This window comes from Chrysemys picta, chromosome 8 (genome assembly GCF_011386835.1).
Source record: "Chrysemys picta bellii isolate R12L10 chromosome 8, ASM1138683v2, whole genome shotgun sequence".
Classification (NCBI taxonomy): Eukaryota; Metazoa; Chordata; order Testudines; family Emydidae; genus Chrysemys; species Chrysemys picta.
The window spans coordinates 60,324,432-60,350,787 of record NC_088798.1 but is presented as its reverse complement, the minus strand read 5'-3'; the positions used below and the strand labels follow the sequence as shown (position 1 = coordinate 60,350,787).

At 40.9% G+C, this 26,356-nt stretch overlaps 1 protein-coding gene across 13 annotated transcripts in view; it reads left to right on the top strand.

Moving 5' to 3' along the window:
• Nucleotides 1-18,225, top strand: part of RABGAP1L (RAB GTPase activating protein 1 like) — a 525,894-nt gene extending 507,669 nt beyond the window's left edge. For 10 of the 13 annotated variants that reach the window (XR_010589791.1, XR_010589793.1, XR_010589792.1 and 7 more), the window contains 6 exons: nucleotides 7,558-7,668; nucleotides 10,504-10,608; nucleotides 11,946-12,029; nucleotides 12,776-12,847; nucleotides 15,031-15,228; nucleotides 16,550-18,225. Coding sequence is in view for 10 of the 13 variants with exons in the window: in XM_065554555.1 (XP_065410627.1) it covers nucleotides 7,558-7,668; nucleotides 10,504-10,608; nucleotides 11,946-12,029; nucleotides 12,776-12,847; nucleotides 15,031-15,228; nucleotides 16,550-16,705 (726 nt within the window). In the remaining 3 variants the exon portion in view is untranslated. Of the gene's footprint in view, nucleotides 1-3,922; nucleotides 4,237-7,557; nucleotides 7,669-10,503; nucleotides 10,609-11,945; nucleotides 12,030-12,775; nucleotides 12,848-15,030; nucleotides 15,229-16,549 lie in introns of those variants that run through there. The other 3 variants (XM_065554561.1, XM_042851242.2, XM_005304229.5) reach the window with 2 other exon arrangements.
• The last annotated feature ends 8,131 nt before the right edge of the window (nucleotides 18,226-26,356 follow it).

Genomic DNA, 26,356 nt, shown 5'->3' with positions numbered 1-26,356 from the left:
TTTCCCAGCAGCAGCTCAGCTTTCCTTAGATGCATTCCTCAGAGATGAGGCACTGAACTGCCTATTGGGTGACTTAGCTGTGAACTTATGTGGCCAGCATATGCCAGCAACTTTTTTAGTGTTACTCAATATTATACATAACATAGAAGTGCCATTTTCTATGTACTTTCTAAATGAATTCTGTCTGGCATACATAGAGTAGTAAAGAGTTCTGCAAGATACTACAATTGTGTACAGTATCTAAGGTTATAGAAAACAATGTATGATGCTGAGGAACAGTACACAGTCATGTAGTGAAAGACTTATAATGCATACACGTGAAGAGGCAGAGTTAAGACTGTGTTTGAAAGTGTAACTGGCATTTCTTGATTTCTGAGGCTAAACTGCAAATTAACATTTTTTAACATAACTCTAATCCAGCATAGATCTGATTTTCTGTCAGAACTAGGACTGCATTCATGGCCAAGAGAATGCTAGTTAATTTCCCTATTTAGAAATAACCATATTTACTGCTTGTTAATTTGGATTGTTTTCTTTCTTCAGTTTGTTCATACTTTTAACACAGAACTACAATAATACTTAGAAAATGTAGGGTACTGTTCATCTTCAAAGTACTGTGCAAGCATATTAGCTAATTAAACCTTACAGCACTCATGGGAGATGGATGAACAAGATTATTATTCCCATTTAGCAGATCGTGAAACAGATGAAGTGACTTACTTGGCCACACCCCCAGTGAGTCACTGTCAGAGGCATGACTAGAATTCAGGATTCTGGCTTGCAGTCGTGCAACTCCTTGTGTAACTTTTATCTGGGTTGGATCAGGTCAAACTTTTGTTGATGCACTGATTAGTAGAACGATCCCTCACAACCAGCATAGCCACATTTAGTTCAAGCTTTTTATCTGATAGGTTTCATATATGGGAAAGAGGTTCTCTCTCTTAATGGGAGAACATGTATGTTATGATAAGTGTATTAACTCCAGTTTTGTATGTTTAATTTTATTAGTGTGTCTTGATGAGAATGGTGAGAATCAACATTAGAAGACTATGCATATAGGGGTCAGTCAGTTATGATTGCAGGCCTGCATGGATGTATAAGGGGGAGAAACCAAAGCCCTGCTCATCCCTTAAAAGACACCATTGCAGCCCTTGTGTTCAGGAGTGCAAGGACTATATTCACACCACTGCCAGTGCTAGGCTGCCTAGAACTGGAGGGTAGCACTCTGCACCTTGTCAAAGGGCCCAGGCTGTCCTTGCATGATGCCTCCAGGAGCTCCCATTGGGATGATGCTCTCCATGTGGGTTGTGGCTTAAAGACTGAGTTTTCCTAGCAGAAAAAAATTATTTTCGGTTCACCATTCAGAAGTGGGGATGGCTTTTGTTTAATGATTTCTTCCGAGCTCTGTGGAGCAGGGGTCTGTGCAGCATGTTCATCTTTTAGATGCACATTGATTCTCTTCCTTGTTTTCAGTCTGTGTTTTGGTTTGTTTCACTACCTGTGCAACTTTGGGGTGATCATTTAGATGTACACCGACAGCCTTGTTGTATGTCACTTTGCTCAGACTCATTACGGTTCTTAAAGAATAAAACTGTCTTGTGAATTATCCTCCCCTCCCATGTGGGGGGCAGGGCTTGGGAGACTGCGGAGTGAGGAGGGGTTGAAGCCTCCCAACTTTACAGATCATGTGGATCCGCAGGAAAGGGCCTCTTAAACTGACAGAGCCAGGAGCTGTCTGTTCAGTGGGCCTTCTCTTCCTGTTGCTAGCAACATGGCTCTAGCCGAAACCATGCTGCTGTTGGCATGAGTGGCTACTCAGTGGGAGTCATGGAGCGGATCTGGGAGAGCTATACAGCACTGAGGTGTATTAACTCCTAGCCACATTCCACAGCAATCCAATGAACACCAAGTGATGATGATGCACAGAATGGCTGGTCTCCTTTTCCTGCCCACCTTACTCAACACCCAGGGGAATCCCTTCTGGGCAGTACACCTACAGAGGGGCATCTGGGTGTTCTGGTGAGGGGAAAAGGACTGCTGAGGAAGCATTCCTTCTCCCCCAATGCAGATCTCCAGAGGAACAAGCGTGGACATGGAGATTAATTTCTCTGCAGTAGAATTTTTTTAAAACAGATATAAACAATCCACATGACATTCTTCAGCAGATATGGTAGAGTGGCATGTCCAAACTGACTGACAATATCCCTATAAGGTATGGACAGAATTGTAAATTTATGATTATTACATTCTAAGAACTGTCCAACCTCAAACCATCTGTAAATTCTGAGATAATTTAAAATTGGGATTTTTACATCATCTGATTAATCATCAGTTAGCCAGATCATACACTGACTGAGTGGAAGCAATGTAGGACACTATGCTATATGTACAGTATGATGCAAGAATTCGTTATTGGGCATGCTTATTTTCTGCAAGTCAGTTGTGACAGATTTCATTCACCACACACACAAATCAGAAATAGGGCTCTGAAATTCACTTTGGGGTTTATTTTATTTTCTTCTCAATTTAGAAATATTTCATTTAGGAAAACTAAATTCATACAGGCACATTTCTGCAGCAGAATAACTTTACTGTTGGGTTTTTACATTCAGACAAAAATAACGTCTGACATTTTCATAGACTAAAACAGAAACACAGCTGAGTTGCCATCCTTCAGTAAATAAATTGACTCTTAGTTAAAACACATCACAAGTTGTAAGTAGAAGCCAGTAAAAAAATGGGAGCTGTGTGTCCAAGAAAAGTACCAAAATAATTCAGACAAATATTTTCCCCATATTCTGGGTGATTTTTCCAGCCTCTGAGAACTTCTCACATATAATATGGGTTTATAGGCTGTATCAGTGATGAAAACTTGGGTCCTGTAAAAAAATGTCATGTACAGTTGTGTAAACAAAAGCTAGAATCCTACAGGTAGACCCTGCACCTGTGCAGAATCCCATTGACTTCAGTGGGAGCTCTATGTGTGCAAAATAGTCTGCTCGCACAGAGCTCACAGCAGATTAGGACCAAAAATGTTAAATGTCACTGCTCTATTTACCGTCATGAAATAAATTAGGAAAGTTTCCTATTCCTACAGTGTGATCTTGCTGCAATAAGGTAAATATATTCACTTTAATTTTTACAGCTAGAATATGACCCTTAACAAAAGTTGTTCACATCCAAAATTGCTTTGATATCCTAATTTTGCACACAATACCCTTGATCCTGCAATGAGATCTGTGAGTGGAACAGTTACACCTGTATGGCTCCACTGCCATACAGGAGCAATTTTTAATCTGTATTAATGTATAATCCAGATGTATTAGTTTTTTGTATGCCTGCAGTGTCAATAAGTAAAAATTAATATTCCAGTAATTGTTATTTTGGTGCTAGTTGTTGCATTAGCATTCCTGAATGCAGGGGAAGAAACATTTGATTACAATTAGAGTGGTTTTCTTCTTTGTTTAAAAACCCCCCAAACTCTGCACTATGACAGTTGAAGGAATGTTTCTTTAAAACCAGAGCCAAGAGTTCATCATAGTAGCAGAGAGCGCATTGAAAAACATTGTGATGCCTTCCATAAAACCTCTTTTGTCCTGGATAATTGTTCCTTTAAAGCTTTGTGGCTTTTTAGCCATCTTACATTTCTCAATTTTACCATCTTGGAATTAACCTAATTAACTGCTTTTTTGGATTGACTCATGAAGCCTTCAACCTACTGCCATCCAGGAATGTGAATTCTAATCAGTCGTTTCATTTCCATCAATAAGAAACTCTTCAGGTTTAAATATCCACTTTTTGGAACAACAAAATGTGAAAATTAAGATTTCAGCAAGGTTTGTGACAAAAGTCACACCCAGCTTTAGTAGCAGCAGTGAAAAAAATTTGCATCATCATTGGTAATCATGTATATTCATCCTTCATGCTAGCCTGATAGCAGAGGGTGGAGTTTATTAGCTTTTTAGTCTTCCTGAGTTGGGACTTGCCTGCAAGTTTCAAATCAGCTTTCTTCTTTAAATCAAATGTTTGTTTTAATAAGTGGAAACTGGAGTAGACCATACCTTTAAAAAAACAAAGTGAAAAAATCCCAGTGTAGGATTAGCAAATCAGGAATTTTTGTTTGTTTTTTAATTTCCTAATGATTTTGTTTGGTATTTAAAATTCACTGGATATCCTGTTTTCACTGTGTTGACACCAATGATTGAAAGCAGTAGTTGGTCTGTGACTTTGCAGGAGGTAAGTTTATTTGTGTGTGTTTGTAATGTAAGTGTTTGTCTCTATTGGAAATGCAGTATCCTCCTTTTCCAGACACTAACCAAATGTAACCAGCTGTCTCCTGTAACAAAAGGAAGGAGACTAATTTGGAAAGCTGCAACTTTTATTTTACTGCTTGTGGAAACAGTGATACAAACAAGAAGGGAATACTTAATACAGTCAGTAAACTTTTATAAATGCGGTGTATTTAGAGACAAGGCAGGGAGTGATTGGGAGGCTCTGTTTACACCTGTAGAACATCTAGCAGGTCTGACTAGTCAGCTCATGCGAGGTTACAAAATGCTGGTTCTGATGTTAGCCTGGTTGTAGCTAACAAACTCCATTTAAAATGAATCTGAAGATTGCTCTCCCTGCAAATGAGGCTATGTGAAACTCTGCAAAACATTTGACAGTCAGCAAAAGTAGCTCACTTCCTTTTGTGAGAGGCACAGCTTAGTTATTATGTTCCTCTTTTTTGTTAATATAATTGTTTATTTGGATTTAAATAGATTTGAGAACTTGCTCCTGAGAAAGCAGGCAGTTCTACCTTGGTAGGGTGTGGGGAGAGGCTGGAGAAGCCTAGTCAAGGCTAATCATACTTTGCATCCTTGTTCCAAGGGAAAGGAAAGGCAATTTGATAAATTATCCTCAGCTAGAAAATAAATATATGTAGAATCACAGAGACTAAATAGCTGTTGGCTGGTATAATGAATAGGACACATCTAACATTTTAAAACTTGCCATGCAGATTCCTATTTAAGAGGAGGATAGTGCATTTCCAACCACATTGCTTGCTTTCCCACTTGTCTGTGAGTGCAGAGCAGGCGTTTGAAACCTCACCTTATGCTGCTTGCTTTGCAGACACTGATGCTTCTGGCAAAAGCATAGCAAAGAATGTTAAAGCCAACCAACTTTCAGGGTTATTTCACGCAGGTCTGTAAGGAATCCGGCTGATTTTTTCCTTATCTTTAAACAGTATTCCTATAATCAGCATTACAGCAGCTATGTTAGTAATTTCTGCCTAGTGAGAAGTTTTAAGTTAATTAGGTCTCTTTTTCAGCTATATCTGCTGTCAGGCAGCTATCTTTGCTCATGAAATTGGCAATCCTTTGATAATGTGAACAAAGTATTGAAGTAAAGACACTTGATAGCTTTCTATAGAAGATTGTAATTTAGTTTTACATCCAAGTACATATTACCCTTACCTGAAGAACTAGTTTTAACAATTTTATATTTATAGCAGAGTACAGTGTAATTTAACTAAAAACTCAGCAGAGGTTTTTGTCTTTAAAAGATGTTTACTTGACTTGTGGCAAATCATAATAAGGTTCTTTCATTTCAGTAATCATGTAGCAGTTGTTTAATGTATGATGCCTTCAAAAGGAAACAAATCTACTTTCCTGTGCAGTGCAATATTTCAGGCACTGTTGCACAATAAGGTCACATTGAAGACTAGGTATTTGCAAAGGCTCCACTTCCTGGCATAGAGGAAGCTGTTTAACAACAGGAGAGGTTTTTTTCTTTCTTTTTTTAAACATCCTTTTTGAGCAGTAGTTCTCCTTGTTTGTTTTGGCAAGTATATGAAATATTCTTGCAGCAGGAGGATGTTGGAGCAAAAACAGGACTGCATCTCTGTAGGTTTCATCATGACATTAATCTTTAATTAGAGATTAATCTGTAATTCCTGGAGACTCCAGGGCAATCCTGGAGAGTTGGCAACCCTTCTCTGGTGGGATTTAAAGAGGAAATACCTTACCCATATCTTCCATTAAGATTGTTAGGAACATAGTTGCGGAGTAGGAGGAAAATTAAGAAAGCTGAGTCATATGTTTATGCAGTGGGTTCAGGGAGTCTTTGTTTTGAAGCAATGTAGTGGTTGAGTAACTCATGAAAGTTTATTACAGAGGTAGTATCTTGCTATCTTAGAGGCTGTAATATATTTCATTTTATTTTTGTTCAAAGGAAAAAATTGACATCTGTCCTCAAGTGAAGAGATGGTCTTTGTAAAATGTTATCAAGTGGAGAATTCCATTCTTCAGTCATAAGGAAGTTCTTCATAAAAACTTGAAATTTTGTCTTTATTTTACATAGCTCATAGATTTCCCCCATCCCTTCTTTGGTATGAAAGACTAGTGGCCATTAAGCAAGGGCTCAGGCAAGCAAATCTGCGGCTCTTTGCAAATTCATTTGATTAAGATCCCCATATTTAGCCCATTCTTCTCAAGCCAACTGCTTGATGGGGACTCTCAGAGCATGTTTGGCAGCCTGTCTGCTCACCCTGAGACATCTTTAACAAATGTTTCTGCCTTACAGCCCTTGGACAAGAAACATCATTCCAATGATAAAAAATGCATTAGTTATTCCTCTCTCCCTTCTCCCCTAATTTATGTACACTGGTTTGGTAGTGTTTTACAACCACTTTGCACAGGAATAGGTGACTACACAAGGTGCAAGGCAGGGGAGAATCAGGCCATAGTCTTCTATACACTGAATATTTTTTTCATTTCTGAGTTGATCTGCATCACTGTTCTGGAATCTATATACATTTCAAAAAGAGAGGCCATCTCCCCATTTGCACTCTTTCTTGGCAGATGTCATTTGAATACACACTAGAAACTACTGGCACAGATTTTGGAGAAAACAGTTCAACAGAGCTGTAGAAAGGTTCATTACTAGGCTGCCCTGTTTTGAGACCCAGCAGAGGAAGGACAGTTGATTCTACATCATTTTTAGAACATAATATTCCTATGGAAGATTTGAAATCAATATTTGGTAAATTGGGGCAGGACAGATTCTATTTTGGACTTGAATAGACTATTAAGAGCATCTCTTAAAAATGGCTCTTGTTCATTACCACTGTGTTTTGTGTGGGATTTTATTATCTAACCAATTTTCCTTAATGATCACCATGTAGAAGCAGAGTATTTTTGTTGTAAGAAGGGTGCTTTTGAACTCAGGGAAACCTACAATCAGTGTGTCATTTGGGCCTGAACATAAATATGTTTGTAAAGAGCAGCACAGGGATGGAATTGGAATCACTGCCCTTCAAGTTACATTTCCATAGCACTGTTTCAGTTTTTCTAAACAGGCCCTGTCAGATGGGATACTGCATCTGCTGGCTTAATTCAATGTTGTTTCCCACAGCAGCAATCCTGCCTTAACTGTGCACTCATGCCTTCTTGGTTTTTACACTGTTTCTCATTCTCGTACACACCCACAAAATATTCACTTGTCTCTTTGTTCTTTCATTTTAAAATTGATAAGAATTAACTTATTCTCCTATTTGTTCCTCTCTTTCTGCAGAGGGAGAACCGCAGGCTCCAGGAAGCCAGCATGCGGCTGGAACAGGAGAACGATGACCTTGCCCATGAACTTGTAACGAGCAAAATAGCCCTCCGAAATGACTTGGACCAGGTAACACAGGCACTGATTCGTGGCCAGGCCTGAGCCTGAACTCCTAAAGTTAGGTGGTGGGGAGGGCAATGGCAGCATTTTGCATTCACAATTGTATGAGTGCAACATTGAAGGCATTATTATTAGTGCCTTTATCTGCTCCCATTGAGATGCCTAACTACCTGAATTGTAACTGCAGTCAAGAAGTTAAGTATCTAATGGATGCAGTTGTAGGCACAAATATTGGCACCAGTGGACACCAAATTACCTGTGCTATTGCAGTCTGTTTTGGAAAATGTAGGCCATAATCTCTCATGCAAATATCAGAATATAGCTACTAACTTGAAAAATGTATGCCATACTCTCCAAAACTTTAATTTGCTATAATGTCATCCAGTACGTCTCTCACCTCACACATTCCACTACTCTTCCAAAACCATCTAATCCTAGCTCTAGTTACCAAGGTAGCAGACAGCACTCCCAAGAAAGCTGAGGGGTGCTAGCAGCAAATGTTCAGATGTTTAGTATTTCCATCAGTAATCTGCTTCCTACAAAACCTAAGCTTTGGCACAGACGACAAGTGCTGGGGGAGCTGTTCACATGATTAGGTTGACTTTGGGAAGGTTATACACACAACTGGGGTGTTGTCTATCTCTTTGCAATAATGCAGTGCACTTCAGAGCTTCACAGTGTATTCTGCTACATTCTTTAGAGGTGAACTGTTAGTAATTATTACTGTATTAAATAATAAACAGGACAGATTCTGCACTCTTATTTCAGTGAATAGCATCTTACTCAAACTGAAGCCAGTAGGTGCTGTTGTGGGGCAAGGTGCTCCTCAGTATGAGTAAGAGTATCTGAATCCAGCTGTACATGACTGTGCTTTGACTGTTCCCAACTTACATAAAGAAATACAGTCCATGCCACAACCCTGCAGTTACTCTACGTCTTGAAAGTCAGTGTCTGCTGTTTTGGGCTCAGTTATAACTAAGAGACTGAGCCATGCTGGGGGGGGGGAGATGCACAAGAGGCAAAGGATAAGGGCAATGTCTCTGGAGGTTACGAGTAGACGATAAAACCTTGTGGGATGCTAGGAGATGTATTCTCCCCAGCAGCAGTTGAAATACATGCCAAATTGTAACACTTGCTAGCTCCACAGCTACTTATTTTCTGCCCATTCCTGCTCTCATGTTTTAGCTGTCTTCTATGTAGGCGATTGAAGTGGCTCTGTTACCTGCAGTTCACCCCTGCTGGGGCAATAGCTTTGCCTCTCTATGTGCAACTGCTGTTTTCCTTCCCCACAAGAGTTAATGACACTTATAATGGTGCTAGGGAGATGAGGACCTGGGACTGAGCAAACAGAAAGAAGAACTGATATTCAGATAGTTCTTCCAGGTGTTTTTAATGGTTATGTTGAACCATGTATTATGTTACTGGTCTAGGATCTAAAAGAGGTTTTTGGTTTTTTTCTTTTTAAAGGTGGCAGGTCCCCCTACATCCTTTGCTCCATCAGATGCTAGCATCACTATCCCCTTCCTTTCACTATTCTCTTCTTTGTGCCCCCTTCCATACTGCCACTATATGTGGAATGACCTACTGATCCTCCCACCTTCCTCTTATTCATATCCTTGCTAAAAGACTTGCTTCATCTCCCCCCACACACACACAGGATTTCCCCCTCCCCCAAACACAGTGAGATGAGTTAGTGTTCAGGGGGTGTGGGGAAATCCTGGGGGTTCCCCACTGCATCTTGGTTATTCTTGTAGATGTAAAGCCTAAAAGTAGGGATATTCTTCCTGTCTCAAAGCAGCTTGAGTAACATCCTGGCCCCACTGAAGTCACGGGCAAAACTCCCATTGACTTCAGTGGAGCCAGGATTTCACCCATCCTCTACTAATAACCAATGGCAGCATGGCAAAGAAGCAAGCCATAGTGCCAGTGATGGTGGGAAAACATGGTGCAGGTCACAAGCACAATGTCTGCATTAGGTAATCAATCATTTTGCAGTGCTTTTTCCCATGATTTTGCAGCCAGTGAGTTATTTTCTGGCTATAACCATTGCCTGTTCCATCAACCTGCTTATCAAACAGAGTGAGTTCTGCGATGCAATATTTATCCATGAAATGGGGAAGTTAGCTAGCCAGTGAGTATACTTAACACTGACAAAACCTCTTTTTCATTGTAATCAGTTAGGCCAGCAAGGTACCCCCACCATACCAAGACACTTCTGGTACTCTTGAACATCTCATTGTCATGCCTACCTCTTCAAATGGGGGAGCAAATTCACACATCCTGACCAACATGTATTATCTGGCTTCTCCAGAAAATATTTTTGCAGTGTTTTTACAATGGTAGATAATGCTCTTCTGCCTCTTATATTGGCCTGCACGCTAAGTATTGAAAAGTGTAAAGTGCCACACAAACTCTCAACTCTCCTGTGATATAGGTATCTTCCCCATTTTACAGATGTGGTAACCAAAGCACAGAAAGATCAAGCCACTTGCCTCAGGTCACACAGGAGCTTGGTTGAGAACCTAGCCCACTATACCATTCTGCCTCCCTTCTGATACATAGTCTTCCTTTTATTTACATCAGAGTTACACATCTCCTAATATAAGCCAGGAGTCTCACACATGACCAGGATCCTTAATTGCTCTTAATATGGCCCAGCACATTCTCTGTTAGAGTATCAAATACTCATGTGGCCTTTGCACAGCAGCTGAAACATAATGCAATAACCAAGCAAGTAGTTACTAGAAAAAAAAAAACATGCTTCTCCTGCAAAAAGGGAGCATGGGAGAACATAGGAGGAAGAGTTGCATCAAGTTTTTTTAGCTCATCCCTTCTGATTGTCAGGCTGAAGATAAGGCAGATGTTCTGAACAAGGAGCTTCTCCTGACTAAACAGAAACTAGTGGAGACTGAGGACGAAAAGCGGAAGCAAGAAGAAGAAACTGCCCAGGTAAGACTTGTTTAAGCGTTTCCACCTAACCAAACACACAAACCACAAGAATTTGAGGGAGTATCAAACATTTGTTTGTGCCCCTCAAAACATTCATTCTTTAAGTCAGAGTGAAAATAAAAAATCCACATAAAGAGAAAAAAATTAATATTCTCTATTTCTGAGCATCTTTTGTGTTCTTACTGGAGCTCTGAGGGTCCCGTTTTCCAACTTTAATCCGGTCTCCCAACATCCTTTTTACTGCCACTATGTAAAACACCCACAGCCACGGAGGCCTAATCAGACCCTCTTCAGAACCTACAAAAGTAGCTGGAGGCATGGCTGTTACATAGAATTTGCCATACTGGATCAGCAAGTTAAAGCTATGAGCTGTTAAGTGCTTCCAGGCCCTAAGCCCAAGGACAGAATGGAAATGATATTTTTCCCAACTGGGTCTCACCTGATACTGGTTTACAAATTTTTTTTTAAACGTTTAGCTATTTTAAATCCTGAACAATGACCTACATATAAGTGTGTTTCAATAGCAAAAACCCCTCTCATCATCCTTGAGGATTTCTTTGCTACCTGTCTGTAAGCAGAAGCTGGAGCAATGAGACTTATTTGTTTCATTGCATTAACAAAAGGTTATCGGTCTCTTCCCCCCTCCCCCCCTCCCCCCCCCCCCCCCCCCCCCCCAAAAAAAAATCCTTCATAGTTCTGTTTCTCTGAACTGGAGAGTCCCAGGCTCTCTCCATGTGTCGCTAGAGCTTTACCACCTCTGGCAAGAGAAACCTTCACTTCTGTTGAAAGGTCTGTGTTCTTTATGGTGTTGAATGGCAAGATGGGATTTAATGGTATTTTAATGCACTGGTCAATACTGCAATTCTGAGCCATTTGGGCTGGAGAGGTCATTGTGATAATCCTGGCATGCTCCTCCTTCCCTTTCACCCAGGAAAAAATTATATTTGAGTATGGATCTGGGGAACCCAAACACTAAACAACATTTGGCAGTGTAGTGGGCTTGTTTGTATTCAGTCATAATCAAAGATGGTCCCCATACTCTAGAGCAGAATTTCCCAACCAAAGATATGCAGTATATGTCCCCGTTTTTAAATGGCTGTTCATATTGCTGAGAATACAGTCATACTACTACTAAAAGATAACTGCACATTGAGTAAAACAGAGGCTATAACAAGGCTTTTGAATGCCAGGCTTTATCAAGTAGTGGGAATTGGTAATAAAGAGCTATACCGTAATTATAGATGCAAAGTATGTTCAAGAGTGATGTCATCACTCACATGTTGGAAAATTCCTCAAAGCCCACCCACTAATATGATTTCTCTCCTTGAACTTTCCAGCTGAAGGAAATCTTCAGGAAACAACTAGAGAAGGCGGAATCTGAAATAAAGAAAACCACTGCCATTATTGCGGAATATAAACAAGTAACATTTATAGAGAAACTCCTGTTTCATATAGTTATTTGTAAACTGTTTTTAACGTCTTCCTACTCCCCATCTCAGGCAAGCTGGCTGTTCAGCATTCTAGTCCCAGTACTTTTGACCAGGGCATGTCTCATTTCAGGCTTTCTGAGAGCATGAATTGTAGACAGTTATGTTTTTTCTGGAGTTGTCCAAGTGGAATCTGCCACTTTCTGTAGAGCAGTGGTCTTCAAACTGGGGTGCACAAGAGGATCCTTGGGGTGTGCGGCAGGAGCGCTTTTCTTTTTTTTTTTTGCTTCGTCAGTTCGGGTGGGAGTCCGAGCCGCCCTTTTTTTTTTTTGCTTTGGCAAAAATGGTAGAGCCGGCGCGGCGGGGGGTGCATGCTCAAAAAATTTTTACTGATAGGGGTGCGCAATCAAAAAAGTTTGGAGACCACTGCTGTAGAGAAGAACACCCCCTTATCAAGCCATTCCCAACCTACTAAGTGCAACTGCCTCTTTTGCCCTGCTCCTGGCTAAGGATGTAGGCCAGCTCTCCATGAAATTAGTCAAATCAATCTCAGTGTTAAAGTTGCATCTTGAATACTACCATTTAGACCTTTTTTGTCAGCCTTGCTACCACTAATAGATTCATTCTGAGGAAATAACTGTGTATGACTTCGGTGACGCTGTAATAAAATACTGCTGAATTGTACTACAAGATTTTTTTTTTTATAAACTTTATCAAAGGGGTTGTTTTCTCTCTTCCAGATTTGTTCCCAGCTGAGTACCAGGCTCGAGAAACAACAGACAGCAAGTAAGGAGGAACTGGAGGTTGTGAAGGTGAGAATGAGGCCTCTGTATGTGAAGTGTCATTAACTCAAATATTCATAGATCCTGGCAGTAAGATACTGAAAGGATTTGAACTGCAGCCATATAGTAGCAGCCTTGTGAGCCAGGAAGATGGTCTAAAATACCCTCTCAGATGTTTCACAGGATGGAAACAATTGTAGAATACATGTCCCTTCACCATACTGTTTTGGATATCAGGTATGCTGGAGCTTCCAAACTGGAGTGCACAGAGTCCCTATATTTTTCCCCGCAGAAATGTATGAATTTGGCAGGAAGCATGGAGGGATAAGTCTTTATAAGTTCTAATAAGATGAGAAAGGGAGCCCTTTGGGGGAGCTTTTGAACTGCATCTCTATTTTGCACAGTGCACACAGGCACAGCCCGGGACAGAGAGAGCAAAGGTTGCTTTGGACCTGATGGATTCTGGGCAGGCCAGGGAGCTGCTCTTAATTATGGTGGACTGGCCTGGTCTGCCCCAGACTTTCCATCCCCCTCCTGTCCTGAACACCAAGGCCTTGTGAGATCTGCATAGAGCTGTCTCTGGTTGTCCTACATAGTCTCCTCACTAGGGGAATTTTCCCCAGTAAGGGACTTCACAGCACCTATATGCTGCCACAGCAACATACAAGGAATCCCTCCCTCTGTTTCTGTAGTTCTCAAACTTTCTGAAGTATATAATCTGTTGCTATCCAATGGCAAATGTCTGTCTTTTGCTAGGATTATAAATTTTACTGCCTACTATTTCTGAAACATTAAACCAAGGGTTTACACATGCTTTACAAGTAGTTGGCAGTTTAGCAACATACACCGCTACCTCGATATAGTGCTACCCGATATAACACAAATTCGGCTATAACGCGGTAAAGCAGTGCTCCGGGAGGGCGGGGCTGTGCACTCCGGTGGATCAAAGCAAGTTCAATATAACGCAGTTTTACCTATAACGCGGTAAGATTTTTTGGTTCCCAAGAACAGCTTTATATCAAGGTAGAGGTGTACATATCTTCCCTCTTAGACAAAAAAAGACATTTCTGAACTGAGAATGCCAGGCACTCTACTTACTGTTCTAAAATTACAGTTTCACGAAAATAAAGACTGACTGACATTCATCTAGTTTCTTAAAGTATTTCAGTACATTTTTTTGCTTGTTTACTCCTGCTAAGTGGTCTGAGAGCAAAGTCAGCAGGATTACATTAGCAAACACTGGCTATTGTTAATGATGACCAGATATTCAACCCAATATTAACAACAACAAGAAGGAAGGAATGCAAGCCAAAATAGGGAAAGAAAAGTTTAAAGAATATTTAGATAAATTAGATGTGTTCAAGTCAGCAGGGCTTGATGAAATTCATTCTAGAGTAGGTAAGGAAATAGCTGAAGCAACCATCTTCGAGAACTTATGAAAGACAGGTGAGGCCCCAGAAGATTGGAGAAAGGCAAACATAATGCTGATCTTTAACTAGGGGAACAAAAAGGACTCAGGGAATTATAGACCAGCCAGCTTAACTTCGATACCTGAAGAGTTACTGGAACAAATTGTTAGTCAATTTGTAAGCACCTCTTCAAGCCAACCCAATGTGGAACTTGCTGTTGTCAAGTGTTCTTGACACTAGGAGCATTCTGTAAGATAATATCACTATTACATGGTGGTATTAATAGAAAAGTAGCAGCCATTGCATCCAGCATGGAGTGCTTGCTTGTGACGAGTAAGGAAAACCTGGGTGGGAGCGGGTTTCTAAGCAATATCACATGGTTGTAATATTTCCTTTGCCAAAAGCCATATTAACCTTAATATTTGATCAAAGGTATTCTTTTTTTAAAGCAGCAGGTTTAGCCAGAGAAAAAATCCTGCAATCTACTTTATCAACAAATATGCTAACATTAATGCAGTACTGCAAAAATATCACCAGTCTTGACAACAAGAGGGTAAATGTGACTTCCAAAGTCTAGATGTGTTGAAAAAATGCTTGAAGTATTAGGAATTCTTATCCTGGTGCATGCGCCTATATCTGTTCATGAATTTCTAAAATCATTTGAGGTAAGACTGCATGTGACAATCTCACACACTTAGTGGCTCTACCATTACCACCAAAAAGCAAATCTAACATAAGAGCAGCTCTTCCAGGAAACAGGACATCTGTAACATGGCTAAAAATGGATTCTCTGGCTGTTCCCAGGGTAAAGTGATGGCTTGCAAACACTGCAGTGAGATTTTCAGTAAGGAAGGAGCATTGAAGCTGCCTGCTATAAGCAGAGAGACCCAGGGAACAGAAAGAGATGATGAGAAGGATGCACTCAAGAAGCAGCTGAGGGAGATGGAGCTGGAACTGGCACAGACCAAATTGCAGCTTGTGGAAGCAAAGTGCAAAATTCAGGTATATGTACAGGTATCCTACTACAGAAAAAACTGACTGTATTAAGCCCTATCTACCTCATGGGGAATTTAGTTGCAATGTGACTGTCTCCTTGACTTTGGTTCTGTAGTGTAGATGTTGCTAGAATGCTACTGTGCTTTTATGCAGCGACACTAAGGGCTATGTCTACACTGGTACTTCCGTTGGTAAAACTTCTGTCGGTCAGGGGTGTGAAAAAACACACACACACACAGAGCTCTGTCCTGCCAGCAAAGAGTGGCTACACAGGAGGCCTTACACAGGCATAACTGTAGCGGCACAGCTGTGCCACTGTAAGGTACGCTGTGTAGACATAGCCAAATTGTAAGGCGTCTCCTCTTCCTTTCATTCCTGCACCGAAGCTGAATACAATCATCCTTGCACTCCCTACAAGGCTAGCCAAGCCAAAGGGGGCTAAGACAACTGCAGAAGAATGCATACTGCACCCTCTTAAAGGGTGGCACAATGGCCGCGTTTAACCTACATGGTAGGGAGCTCTGGAAAGGGTATGAAACTCGGTGCCTCCTGTAGATCTGCTGGGGGGAAATGTAACTGTACACCATTCCCAATACATGATGGAAACTATAAAACACAATCCAGCCTTTTAGTAACATAGTGCTATGTCCAAAAAATAGCTCTCATTTGTGGCCCTAACTTACCCCAGCCCTGTCTGGCATACGATTGTCTGTTGTCTACCCTTTTGTTCTTGACATACCCTCTCCTCTTCTGCTAAGCTTGTGGAGTTGCTCTCACCACAAGTCACAACCTCCATCATGGATAGTAGTATCCCTTGCGGCATCCATCAGTACCTCTGGCAAGGAGTTTCATCCAAGCAAGGCAGCCCCCCACTTCTCAGACACTACCATTCCTCTCTTGGTTCAGTGGCAGCTCAAGATACACCCTTTCTTTCATACCATTGTTCTACTTCTAGACATCTCTACACACAGCTGCCAAGCCATCAAAGCACCATATGGATTAAATCTTGTGTGCATATGCTTGTCTGTACCATTGCTACACCCACACATCACCTCTGAGGGTTTATTTTATGCCAATCTAATTGGACTTAGCTGATTTTGTTAATTCCCAGGAAACTGGGATGTTCCTTTTCACTCTTCCCTTTCAGTCTTCAAAGAAAAAGGGCTCTAATTTGTAGTACTATCGTCTGTAGTTCTACTGCCTGTCCCCTCCAATCCCCACCCCCATGACTGTAGAAGGAAAGAACTGAGTTACAGGGATTGAATTTGAAGATGCCTCTCTGTAATCAATGATTTTCTGATCAACTCCAATTATTCTACTTCCTTAGGAGCTGGAGCACCAGAGAGGAACCCTTATGAATGAAATCCAAGCTGCTAAAAACTCTTGGTTTAGCAAAACCCTGAACTCTATCAAAACGGCCACGAGCACACAGCCACCACAGCAGCCTCCACCATCCCAGCCACCCAAAGAGAGCAGTACATAGTTCCAGCCAGATCCCAGGCACAAGAGCACAAAGAACAAAGCAACTGAAACCCTGGAGGATTTCCCCAGGGGGGTCTCCTCTTGGGGAAAGGACAAAAGACAGGAGTGCAGGCGTTGAAGTGAAATCCTTCAGTGTCTTTACTCATTCTGGTGTGACCCTTTCCAAAGGGAAGTTATTTAAAGAATCCAATTTTATGTTGAATACTTATTTCCCACCTGCCTTCCTGAAAGCCATGTTCTAATACCTTCATCCTTTTACACTTTATTTTATATGCTTAGATGTTAAGATGGATAATAATAATTCAGAACTAAGTGTTCAGTATGTGAACTAATTATAACTACAATTATTTTTATCTTGCATAAAACAGATGTTTTCTTTTTGGGAAAGAAGGAGGGTAGCATAAATCTTGTCAAAGCAAGCACAGTATAATGCCAGGCTTTATACTCATGCCATGGGATCATCTCAAGTTTACAGTGGTGTTTGCATCCTGCAGAGAAGCATTTCCCATTCATTGTAAGTCTTAAGTCATAGCCAAAATAGTCTTGTGCTCTCTCTGGCATAGCACAAGTGTTTATAGTCTTCCCTGCAAATATTCTGTGTGTTTGATTTTGGCAATTAGTTTCCTGCACAAATTCAAGGAGCGCAGGTCTTCCAGATGCTGAGTGGCAGCACTGTTTAATTCTTGTGTGTCGCACCTGAACTGGAATTTAAAGTGAAATCTTCTAGTTCCCTTCTTATTCTGTTTTATTTTCAGAACTGGAGAAATGATTCCCTCCATTAGAACAAAGGGAAGGCTATATTACTTTTTTTTTTTTGGGGGGGGGGGGGGGGGGGGAGGGAGGGGAAATAAGTAGTTTTGAAACCTTGCTTAGTTTTGACATTCTATCTATTACCCCTGTGCAATAAAAGCGTGGTATCTTTTTTTCAGCGTAGTTGGTAGAAATATTTTCACATGAAACATTGGGCCAAGGTTTAAGCATTGGTCTTGGCACAAAACTGGAAGCGTCAAATCAAAAAACTCTCTTTGCACAGGAGAAACAAACACCATTGAAAAGTTTATTTGCTTTTGACACTTTATTAGGGAACCCTAAGTTGCTGTATCTTTTTTTAAAGGACAAAATATTAAAAATGCAAGATAATAGACTTTACTCATGAGGTAAACTTTTCTGATGATTATTCCTGAGTCTGTCTGGAAACAGGATTGTCTTGTTTTATATCTCTAAGTTAAAGAAGTGCAAAAGCAGTTGTGACATTTTTTTGATTGAACATAAATGTTTATAGAAATACTTATTTCATGAAAAATTAAACTATTGCTTAAACTGATGGAAATATTTTTAAATTATATTTAACATGTCTATAAGAAGGTCTCACAGATAAATATTGTTGCTGGACAAGAGGTTAGTTGTGCATTAAGTTTCCCCATGTTATAAAATGTTCCAGGGACATTAGCCCTGTTTTGATTTTAACTTTAAGTAATGTAATATCTTATCAGCTCTGTACAATAAAGTTTGATACTCACATCCTGCTTCATTTTCAAGCATATTTTCAGAAGATTTTTACATGTAGTACAAGTTTAACATTTACCCTGTGCCAAATGAGACATTTTGAAGAGCAGTCAGCTGTTTGAAATAGAGATCAAAATGTAGTCACTATCCTTAGGCAGCAAAAGGCCTGCAATTTGGTGATGTAGGTTCTTTTTTCTAAGAACAGAGCTGAATAAAGAGTTAAGTTCCTCTTGTTAGAATGGTTTATAAACTTACCTGGAAGAACAGTGTTTTGTCTAGATGTTGTTACAGAGTGGAACCGAAATAAGAGGGTTCTTCAAATGAAACCGAATTTTGGCATACTTTTCATAATCAGCTTAGTGCTATTAATATTTATCTGAATAAAGACCAGTGTTCCTATCCAGTGGAATTACTAATTTCAGCATTGAGATGTCACTGGCAAGTAAATTAACGAACTTGAACTAAGTTATGTAATAAACTGGAGGTGACAATTGTATACAATTAAATACATTATTGTAGTACTTGGAGTACTGTGCTCACAGCCAACATTGTTACTGGTATCAAACCACCAGTTTTGTCCAAATTTCTCATTTAAATTCCAATCCTTTAATTTAAATCATGCCTACAGATTGATTTATACTGTTTTCCAAACAAGGTCTTCAATGCAGTATAAACAGAAAAGTGAATTTAATGGCACTTTTTGGTATGTCTCCACTCACAAAAATGTTTGCTACCTGTAAGCTATGCTGAGCCCTTACAGTTATTGGAGAGGAAATTGGAGTCTATTTTGCCTTCACATGATAGCAATAAAATTATCAGTCAAGTACTGATGACAGAATCTTCACTCCTGGTAATGATCCAAGAGGCTTGATTTCCTACCTCCTCCCCCACCATCCCAGGTTGAGTGTCTATCACCTCTAAGTAGAAGAATGAATAACATTTGACTTTAAAAACTGTAAATCTTGTTTGGAATCAGTGAAAGAACAAATAAAATCACTTTCCTGACTGTAATGACAGTGACATTCAATAACATGGAAAGCTAACAAGATTGTAGGGTTACAAGATAGGAGGTAAAATCCAACTTCCTGGCTGTATATACAAATAACCTAACATTGTCATAAGGATTAAAAAAAATGGGTTTTAGTTGGCCCTTTCAGTGGTAAAAGACAGAACCGGGTACATGATGGAAATGTGCACCTTCAGCGTTGGCTGATATACTGTATGTGGCAAAGGCTGATGTTTGCATAGATTTTTTTTTTCAATGGGAAACTTCCTGAATTAAAAGTCTCACTGAAGCTAATATGTATCTGTTCAAACAGCACTGAAACAGTTAACATAACTCAAAGTGTGGAAGTATTTTTTTTTTTAATTCAATATCAAAATGCATGCCCAGTTCCAACAGTTGTACTAAAGGTAACTTGTGTCCGTCCATATGTAAGGAGCAAGCATTATTGGGGATTTTTATTTTTACTTCCATTCAGAACAAGTAATTCTGAAATATGGCCTTAATTTCACAAAGAAACAATTCTCTGTAAAATATATATTTTGGTGCCGTTATTAATCTTGTGGATACTAGTGCCTCACTGAGGTGCACAATGCAGAAAGAACAAGTAAATTTTTTTCACTTCATGCAGAAGTTTTTTATTTGGGTGAATCACTTCATAGGATAAATCAGGTTGGATTAATTACATTGTACATCAATTCACTAATCATATCTTTGTGGATCAAAGTTGAATTTATGTAAAACCGTAGTGCATACTTCATATCACTTTAAAAAAATGTTGAAAAGTTAACGACTTGCCTGCATTCAGGTAAACTGCTCAAGGTTCATATGCTTCAGTCCTCAGTAGAAGGAAAGCACTGAACCATGTACTCAGTATAGCCAGCTGACACACACATCCCAGCCTCTGCCCTGCTCATTAGATTGTACATCTTCCCATTTGCTATAGCGAAATTATCTTTAGATAACCAGAAAAATCTTTTTGTATTATAAGTTGTATGGCGGGACTTTTTGTTTAGCCATTGAATTTCCTGTTTTATGCTAGCATATTTTGTTTTATTCTCTTATTTCATTAAAAAGCTATTTTGAAGCAAAAAGCAGGTGTGGGGTATCTCTGTTCACTAGAACAAGAAAGGAGAGTCAGGTAGAGCAGACACTCATCCCTTGATACCAAAGTATATTAGTCATAGCAGACTCTTATAATCTAAGTAGAGACAAATACATTACGGATTTAGGTTTTGTGGCAAACACCTAGGGTGAAATCCTGGCCCCAGTAAGACAATGGCCAAACTCCCATTGACTTCAGTGGGGCCAGGATTTCACCCATGAAGTTGAGTTTGTGATATGCTGACTAGCCTTGGTGATAGTGCTCTTTAATAGAGTAGAAAAACTGCCTGTACTGGCCGCTACAGTATCATGATTTACAAATTAAGTATGAAAAATCTTGTTTTCCTAATGCCACAACCTCTCGCTAGGAAGTGTGTAGGGCTGAATTCTGACATCCCTGTACTGAGTAATATCTTACTGAACATGTGAACTTTGTCATATAATGGTATGTTATTTTTCATCTCCTAGAGAAGCCTTTAGTACATGTTTTACATTTTGAAGATCGAGGCAGTGGTTTTAACTAAGAGCTGAATGACAGTTCTCTTGAACCCACAGCAGCCATCAGTGGATGATGCCTTGTAAAGTAGTCGGTTGTTCAATAGCAGGCTTTACTAGATATATAGCATTGCATATGCCCATAGATGTAATGTAGTACCGTACATTTTCCTCTTAAAAATATAGCCTTTTTCTAAACTTCCTTTCTGCTTATTACACTAACCATCCCATGGAGAGCTGTCCCACTAAAAAGAGGCATTTCCATCCAAATAGTGCTAAATGCTCACACACTACATCCCTTTCACTTTGAACTACTCAATATAGAAAATGTCGCAAGTTGACTTCTGAACACCCAGCAATGCACCGTCTGAAACTGGGCTATGATACATAGAAAGCATCCAGTTTTAAAGAGATTCATAATGAGAACTAGAAAATGGACCTTTTAAGGGCACTACACACGAGAACTAATTACAACCCTACCTTTCCTAGTTCAGAGGCCTGCAGAACATCAGTTCACAACCATTACTCACTATTTACAGGGTTGCCCTTCAGGAATACAGAGCTATCAATTTCTTCCAGACTCCCAGTGGTTTGCTATTGAATGTATGTCATGCCCATTTTTACCTGGAAAAAATAAGGCTCAAAAATAAGAACTTTATTTCCTTCCCTTATTTTCTTATTCAGTGAGACTTGTTTTTATTTAACCTGTAAAGGAGCATATATGCATCTTTGGAAACTATATATTATATATAGAATAATATATAGGAAACTGAATTAGGAGATAAAATACATCAGAAGGGTCTAGTGTCACAAATTTCACTCATGTGATTTGATAACCACCAGAATCCTGGGCTGTACTAATTTCCTTTCAGTTTCTCTTATTTTTGTATTTTATATAATACATGGATCTACTACCAATTCATATAAACAAGAGAAAATGTTATTGGCCTCTGCCTGATTCTCTCCTTTCAACCATCCTCTGGAGGAAACTAATGTGGATGAGGTTTTCAAGAATTGTATTGGGAGCTATTTCACTTAGAACCATCACCTTCTCTTGGAACTCTGGAGAGAATCTTCTTTATAGTTTAAGTAGAAAATGCAATGATGTCAAGAGCAAGCAGAGATGGGCCCTATCCAGATCCATAGTTTTCCAAAGTTTAAAGGGGGTTCAGTTCCAGGGGTTTTATTCAGCCTCTTGAAACAGGCATCAGCTGCAAAGCTTGGATCCAGAGTGAGGGTTCCCCACCTGTTGGGGTTATTCAGCTGCACAGTCTTGATTTGGGTCCATCCCTAATTATAAAGAGAAATACAGTGCTAGTGGACTAGGGAGATACAGGGGCTTTGTTGTGTTAGACTTATGATTTGGGAACATTTTTATACTGCCAATCAGTCACTGTATAACCAATCCATGTATTATATAAAAATATAAATGTAACACTTGTTATTAAAAGTGTAATTTAATGTACATCATCACAAGAAATGTTTACTTTTTTAATTGTTAGACATGTTTAGATCAGTATCTTGTTTTCTTTGTGTGAATGATATGTTGTAAAATAAACAGAAATGCAAACAAGATGGGAATGAGATGCTTGTTTTCATAAACTGCTCACATTACTGATACCCTCAATGTCTGCTCAAGAAATGGTTTGACCTCCATTTACAATAAATCTGATTAACACTGGCACTTCTCTAACATAAGAATGGCTATACTGGGTCAGACCACAAGTCCATTTAGCCCAATATCCTGTCTTCCGACAGTGGCTAATACCAGGTTCTTCAGAGGGAATAAACAGAACAGGTAATCATCAAGTGATCCATCCCCCGTCACCCATTCCCAGCTTCTGGGAAACAGAGACTAAGGACACTATCCCTGCCAATCCTGGCTAATAGCCACTGATGTATCCTCCAAGAATTTATCTTGTTCTTTTTTGAACCCCATTATTGCCTTTGCTTTCACACCATCCTTTGGCAAAGAGTTCCACAGGTTAACTGCACTGTGTGAACAAATACTTCCTTTTGTTTGTTTTAAACCTGCTGCCTATTAATTTCATTTGGTGACCCTTAGTTCTTGTGTTATGAGGAGTAAATAACAGTTCCTTGTTTACTTTCTCTATACCAGTCATGATTTCATAGAACTTCCCTTAGTAGTCTCTTTTCCAAGCTGAAAAGTCTGTTTTACTAATCTCTATTTATAGGGAAGCTGTTTCATACCCCTAATCATTTTTGTTTTCCTTTTCTGTACTTTTTCCAATTCCAATATATCTTTTTTGAGATGGGACGACCACATCTGCACATAGTAGTCAAGATGTGGGAGTACCATGGATTTATATAGAGGGGAATATATTTTCTGTCTTATTATCTATCCCTTTCCTAACAATTCCCAACATTATGTTTGCTTTTTTGACTGCCACTGCACATTGAGTGGATGTTTTCAGAAAAAGTTCTCTTTCTTGAATGGTATCAGCTAATTTAGACCCCATCATTTTATATGTATAGTTGGGATTATGCTTTCCAATGTGCATTACTTTGCATTTAGCAACATTTAATATCATCTGCCATTTTGTTGCCCAGTCACCCAGTTTTGTGAGATCCTTTTGTAATTCTTCGCAGTCTGGTTTGGGCTTAACTATCTTGAGTAGTTTTGTTTCATCTGCAAATTTTGCCACCTCACTGTTTATCCCCTTTTCCAAATCATTTATGAATATGTTGAACAGTACTGGTCCCAGTACAGACCCTTGGAGTGCACACCACTATTCACCTCTCTCTATTCTAAAAACTGGCCATTATTCCTACCCTGTTTCCTATCTTTTAACCAGTTACTGATCCATGAGAGGACCTTCCTTCTTATCCCACTAACTTTGTACTTTGCTTAAGAACCTTTGGTGAAGGACCTTATTAAAGGCTTTCTGAAAAATCTAAATACAGTAGAACCTCAAAGATACAAACACCAGAGTTATGGACTAACTGGTCAACCGGACATGTGAAACTGAAAGTAATCAATCAGGCAGGAGCAGAGACCAAAAAAATAAAAAAAGGAAGTACCATACTGTGCCTGTATTGCATCTTAAAGGTAGGCACATCTGGGCCTCTATTATGCGGTCTTCCAAAAGTTTCCTTGCAACTTACAGTTATTTCACTTTTGGCACTGTACTTTTTAATTTCTGTTTAACTAACTTCCTCATTTTGTATAGTTCCCCTTTCTGAAATTAAATGCTACCATGCTGGACTGCTGTGGTGTCATCCCCACAGGGATGTTAAATTTAATTATATTATGGTCACTATTACCAAGTGGTTCAGCTAAATTCACCTCTTGGTCCAGATCCTGTAGCTCCAATTAGGACTAAGTCAAGAATTGCCTCTCCTCTTGTGGGTTCCAGGACTAGCTGCTCCAAGAAACAGTCATTTAAGATGTCAAGAAACTGTATCTCTGTATCTCATCCTGAGGTGATATGTACCCAGTCAATATGGGGACAGTTGAAATCCCCCTCATTATTGAGTTTACTTTTACAGCCTCTCTGATCTTTCTGAGCATTTTGCAGTCTATCACCATCCTGGCCAGGTAGTTGGTACTATATCCCTACTGCTATATTCTTCTTATTCGAACATGGAAATACTATCCATAGAGATTCTATGGAGGAGTTTGGTTCAACTAAGATTTTCACTTGACTCTACTCTTTCTTACACATACAGCGCCACCCTCCCGCCCGCCTGCCTTGTTCTGTCCTTCTGATATATTTTGTACCCTGGTATTCCTGTGTCCCATTGATTATCCTCATTCCACCAAGTTTCTGCAATGCCTATTACATCATTTAATACCAGGCACTCAAGTTCACACATCGTATTATTTAGACTTCTACCATTTGTATATAAGCACTTCAAAAAACTGTCTAGGACTAATGCTCAAATAAATTTGTTAGTCTCTAAGGTGCCACAAGTACTCCTGTTCTTTTTGCGGGTACAGACTAACATGGCTGCTACTCTGAAACCTGTCTAGGACTAAATTGTCTCTAGGGTTAAAGGTGCTCACATACCTTCCTCGGGCTACTGGTCCATGACTGCTGCAGTCACCAGCGCCCACTCTGCAGGGGCGAACCAGCAGGCAGCTGTTGAGGGCGGAGGAAGAGCCCCACAGGAAGGGGGCAGCGAGCGGGACTACGAGGGCGCCTAGCCGGGTGTAAACAGGACTGGCTTTAGGAAGTGTGGGGCCCAATTCGAACATTTTTGGTGGGGCTCCAAAAAAAACGTAAAAAAAAGCCTTTCATTTCTTCCATGTATTATTTACTTTCCATAACTATATAAATAATAAAATTATATATTATGTACATTGCATCATATATGCTGTTGATCAGTTATTAATGAGCTCCGTTTCACATGTGTGGATCCCCTCCACTCCCTGGGTGTGTGCTAGGGTGACCAGATGTCCCGATTTTATAGGGACAGTCCCGATTTTGGGATCTTTTTCTTATATAGGCGCCTATTACCCCCCACCCCATTCCGATTTTTCACACTTGCTGTCTGGTCACCCGGTGTGCACATGTGTGGGTCCCAGCTGCTCCCTGCCCCCCTCATTGAAGCAGGCGTGCAGGGTTACTGCCCTGGGACTGCAGGGCATCAGTGGACATGGGGCTAGCAGCTGGAGGCGAGGTAGGGTCTGGCTACAGGCAGGGCAAGGGGTGCGGGGCTGGCTGGAGACAGGGGTGTGTGGGGTGGGCTGGCTGGCTTTAGGCAGGGCAGCGGGGGGGGGGCAGCATGGGTTGGCAGAGCTGGAGACAGAGGAGTGCAGGACTGGCTGGCTTCAGGCGGGGGGTGCGGGGCTGGCTGGAGACAGGAGCTGCCTGCGGGCAGTGGGTGTAGCAGGGGCTGGCTGAGGGCAGGGCAGGGGGTGCGGGGCTGGTGCGGGCAGGGATGTGTGGGGGGCTGGCTGGCTTTGGGCAGGGCCGCAGGGGTGTGTGGCAGGGGTTGGCTGGAGGCAAGGCAGGGAGTGCAGCAGGGACTGGCTGTGGGCAGGGGGTGCAGGGCTGGCTGCAGGCAGGGCAGGGGGTGCAGGCAGGGCTGGCTGGAGATGGGCTGGCTGCGGGCTGTGCAGGGGGTACAGCAGAGGCAGCTGGAGCCCCAGCCCTTTAAATAGGCCCCAGAGCCTCCCTGCAATCCCAGGGCTCTGGGGGCTATTTAAAGGGCCCGGGGCTCCCCTGCTTCTACCGCCCTGGCCCTTTAAATAGCCGCCGGAGCCCTGGAGTAGTGGTGGTGGGGCTCCGGCGGCTATTTAGAGGGCCAGGGCGGTAGAAGCAATGGGAGGCCCGGACTTTTTAAACAGCCCCCAGAGCCCTGCAGCCCTACCCCAGGGCTCCAGCAGTGGGGCTCTGGTGGCAATTTAAAGGGCCTGTGGCTCCAGCCCATGCTGGGAGCCCCAGGCCCTTTAAATTACCCCCGGGGAAGCTGGGCCACCCTGGTACGGCGCACTGGCTTTTGCCGGTATGCTGTGCCAGGGCTTGGGCCCTCTTAGGCGCGGGGCCCAATTCAGGGGAATTGGTTGAATTGGCCTAA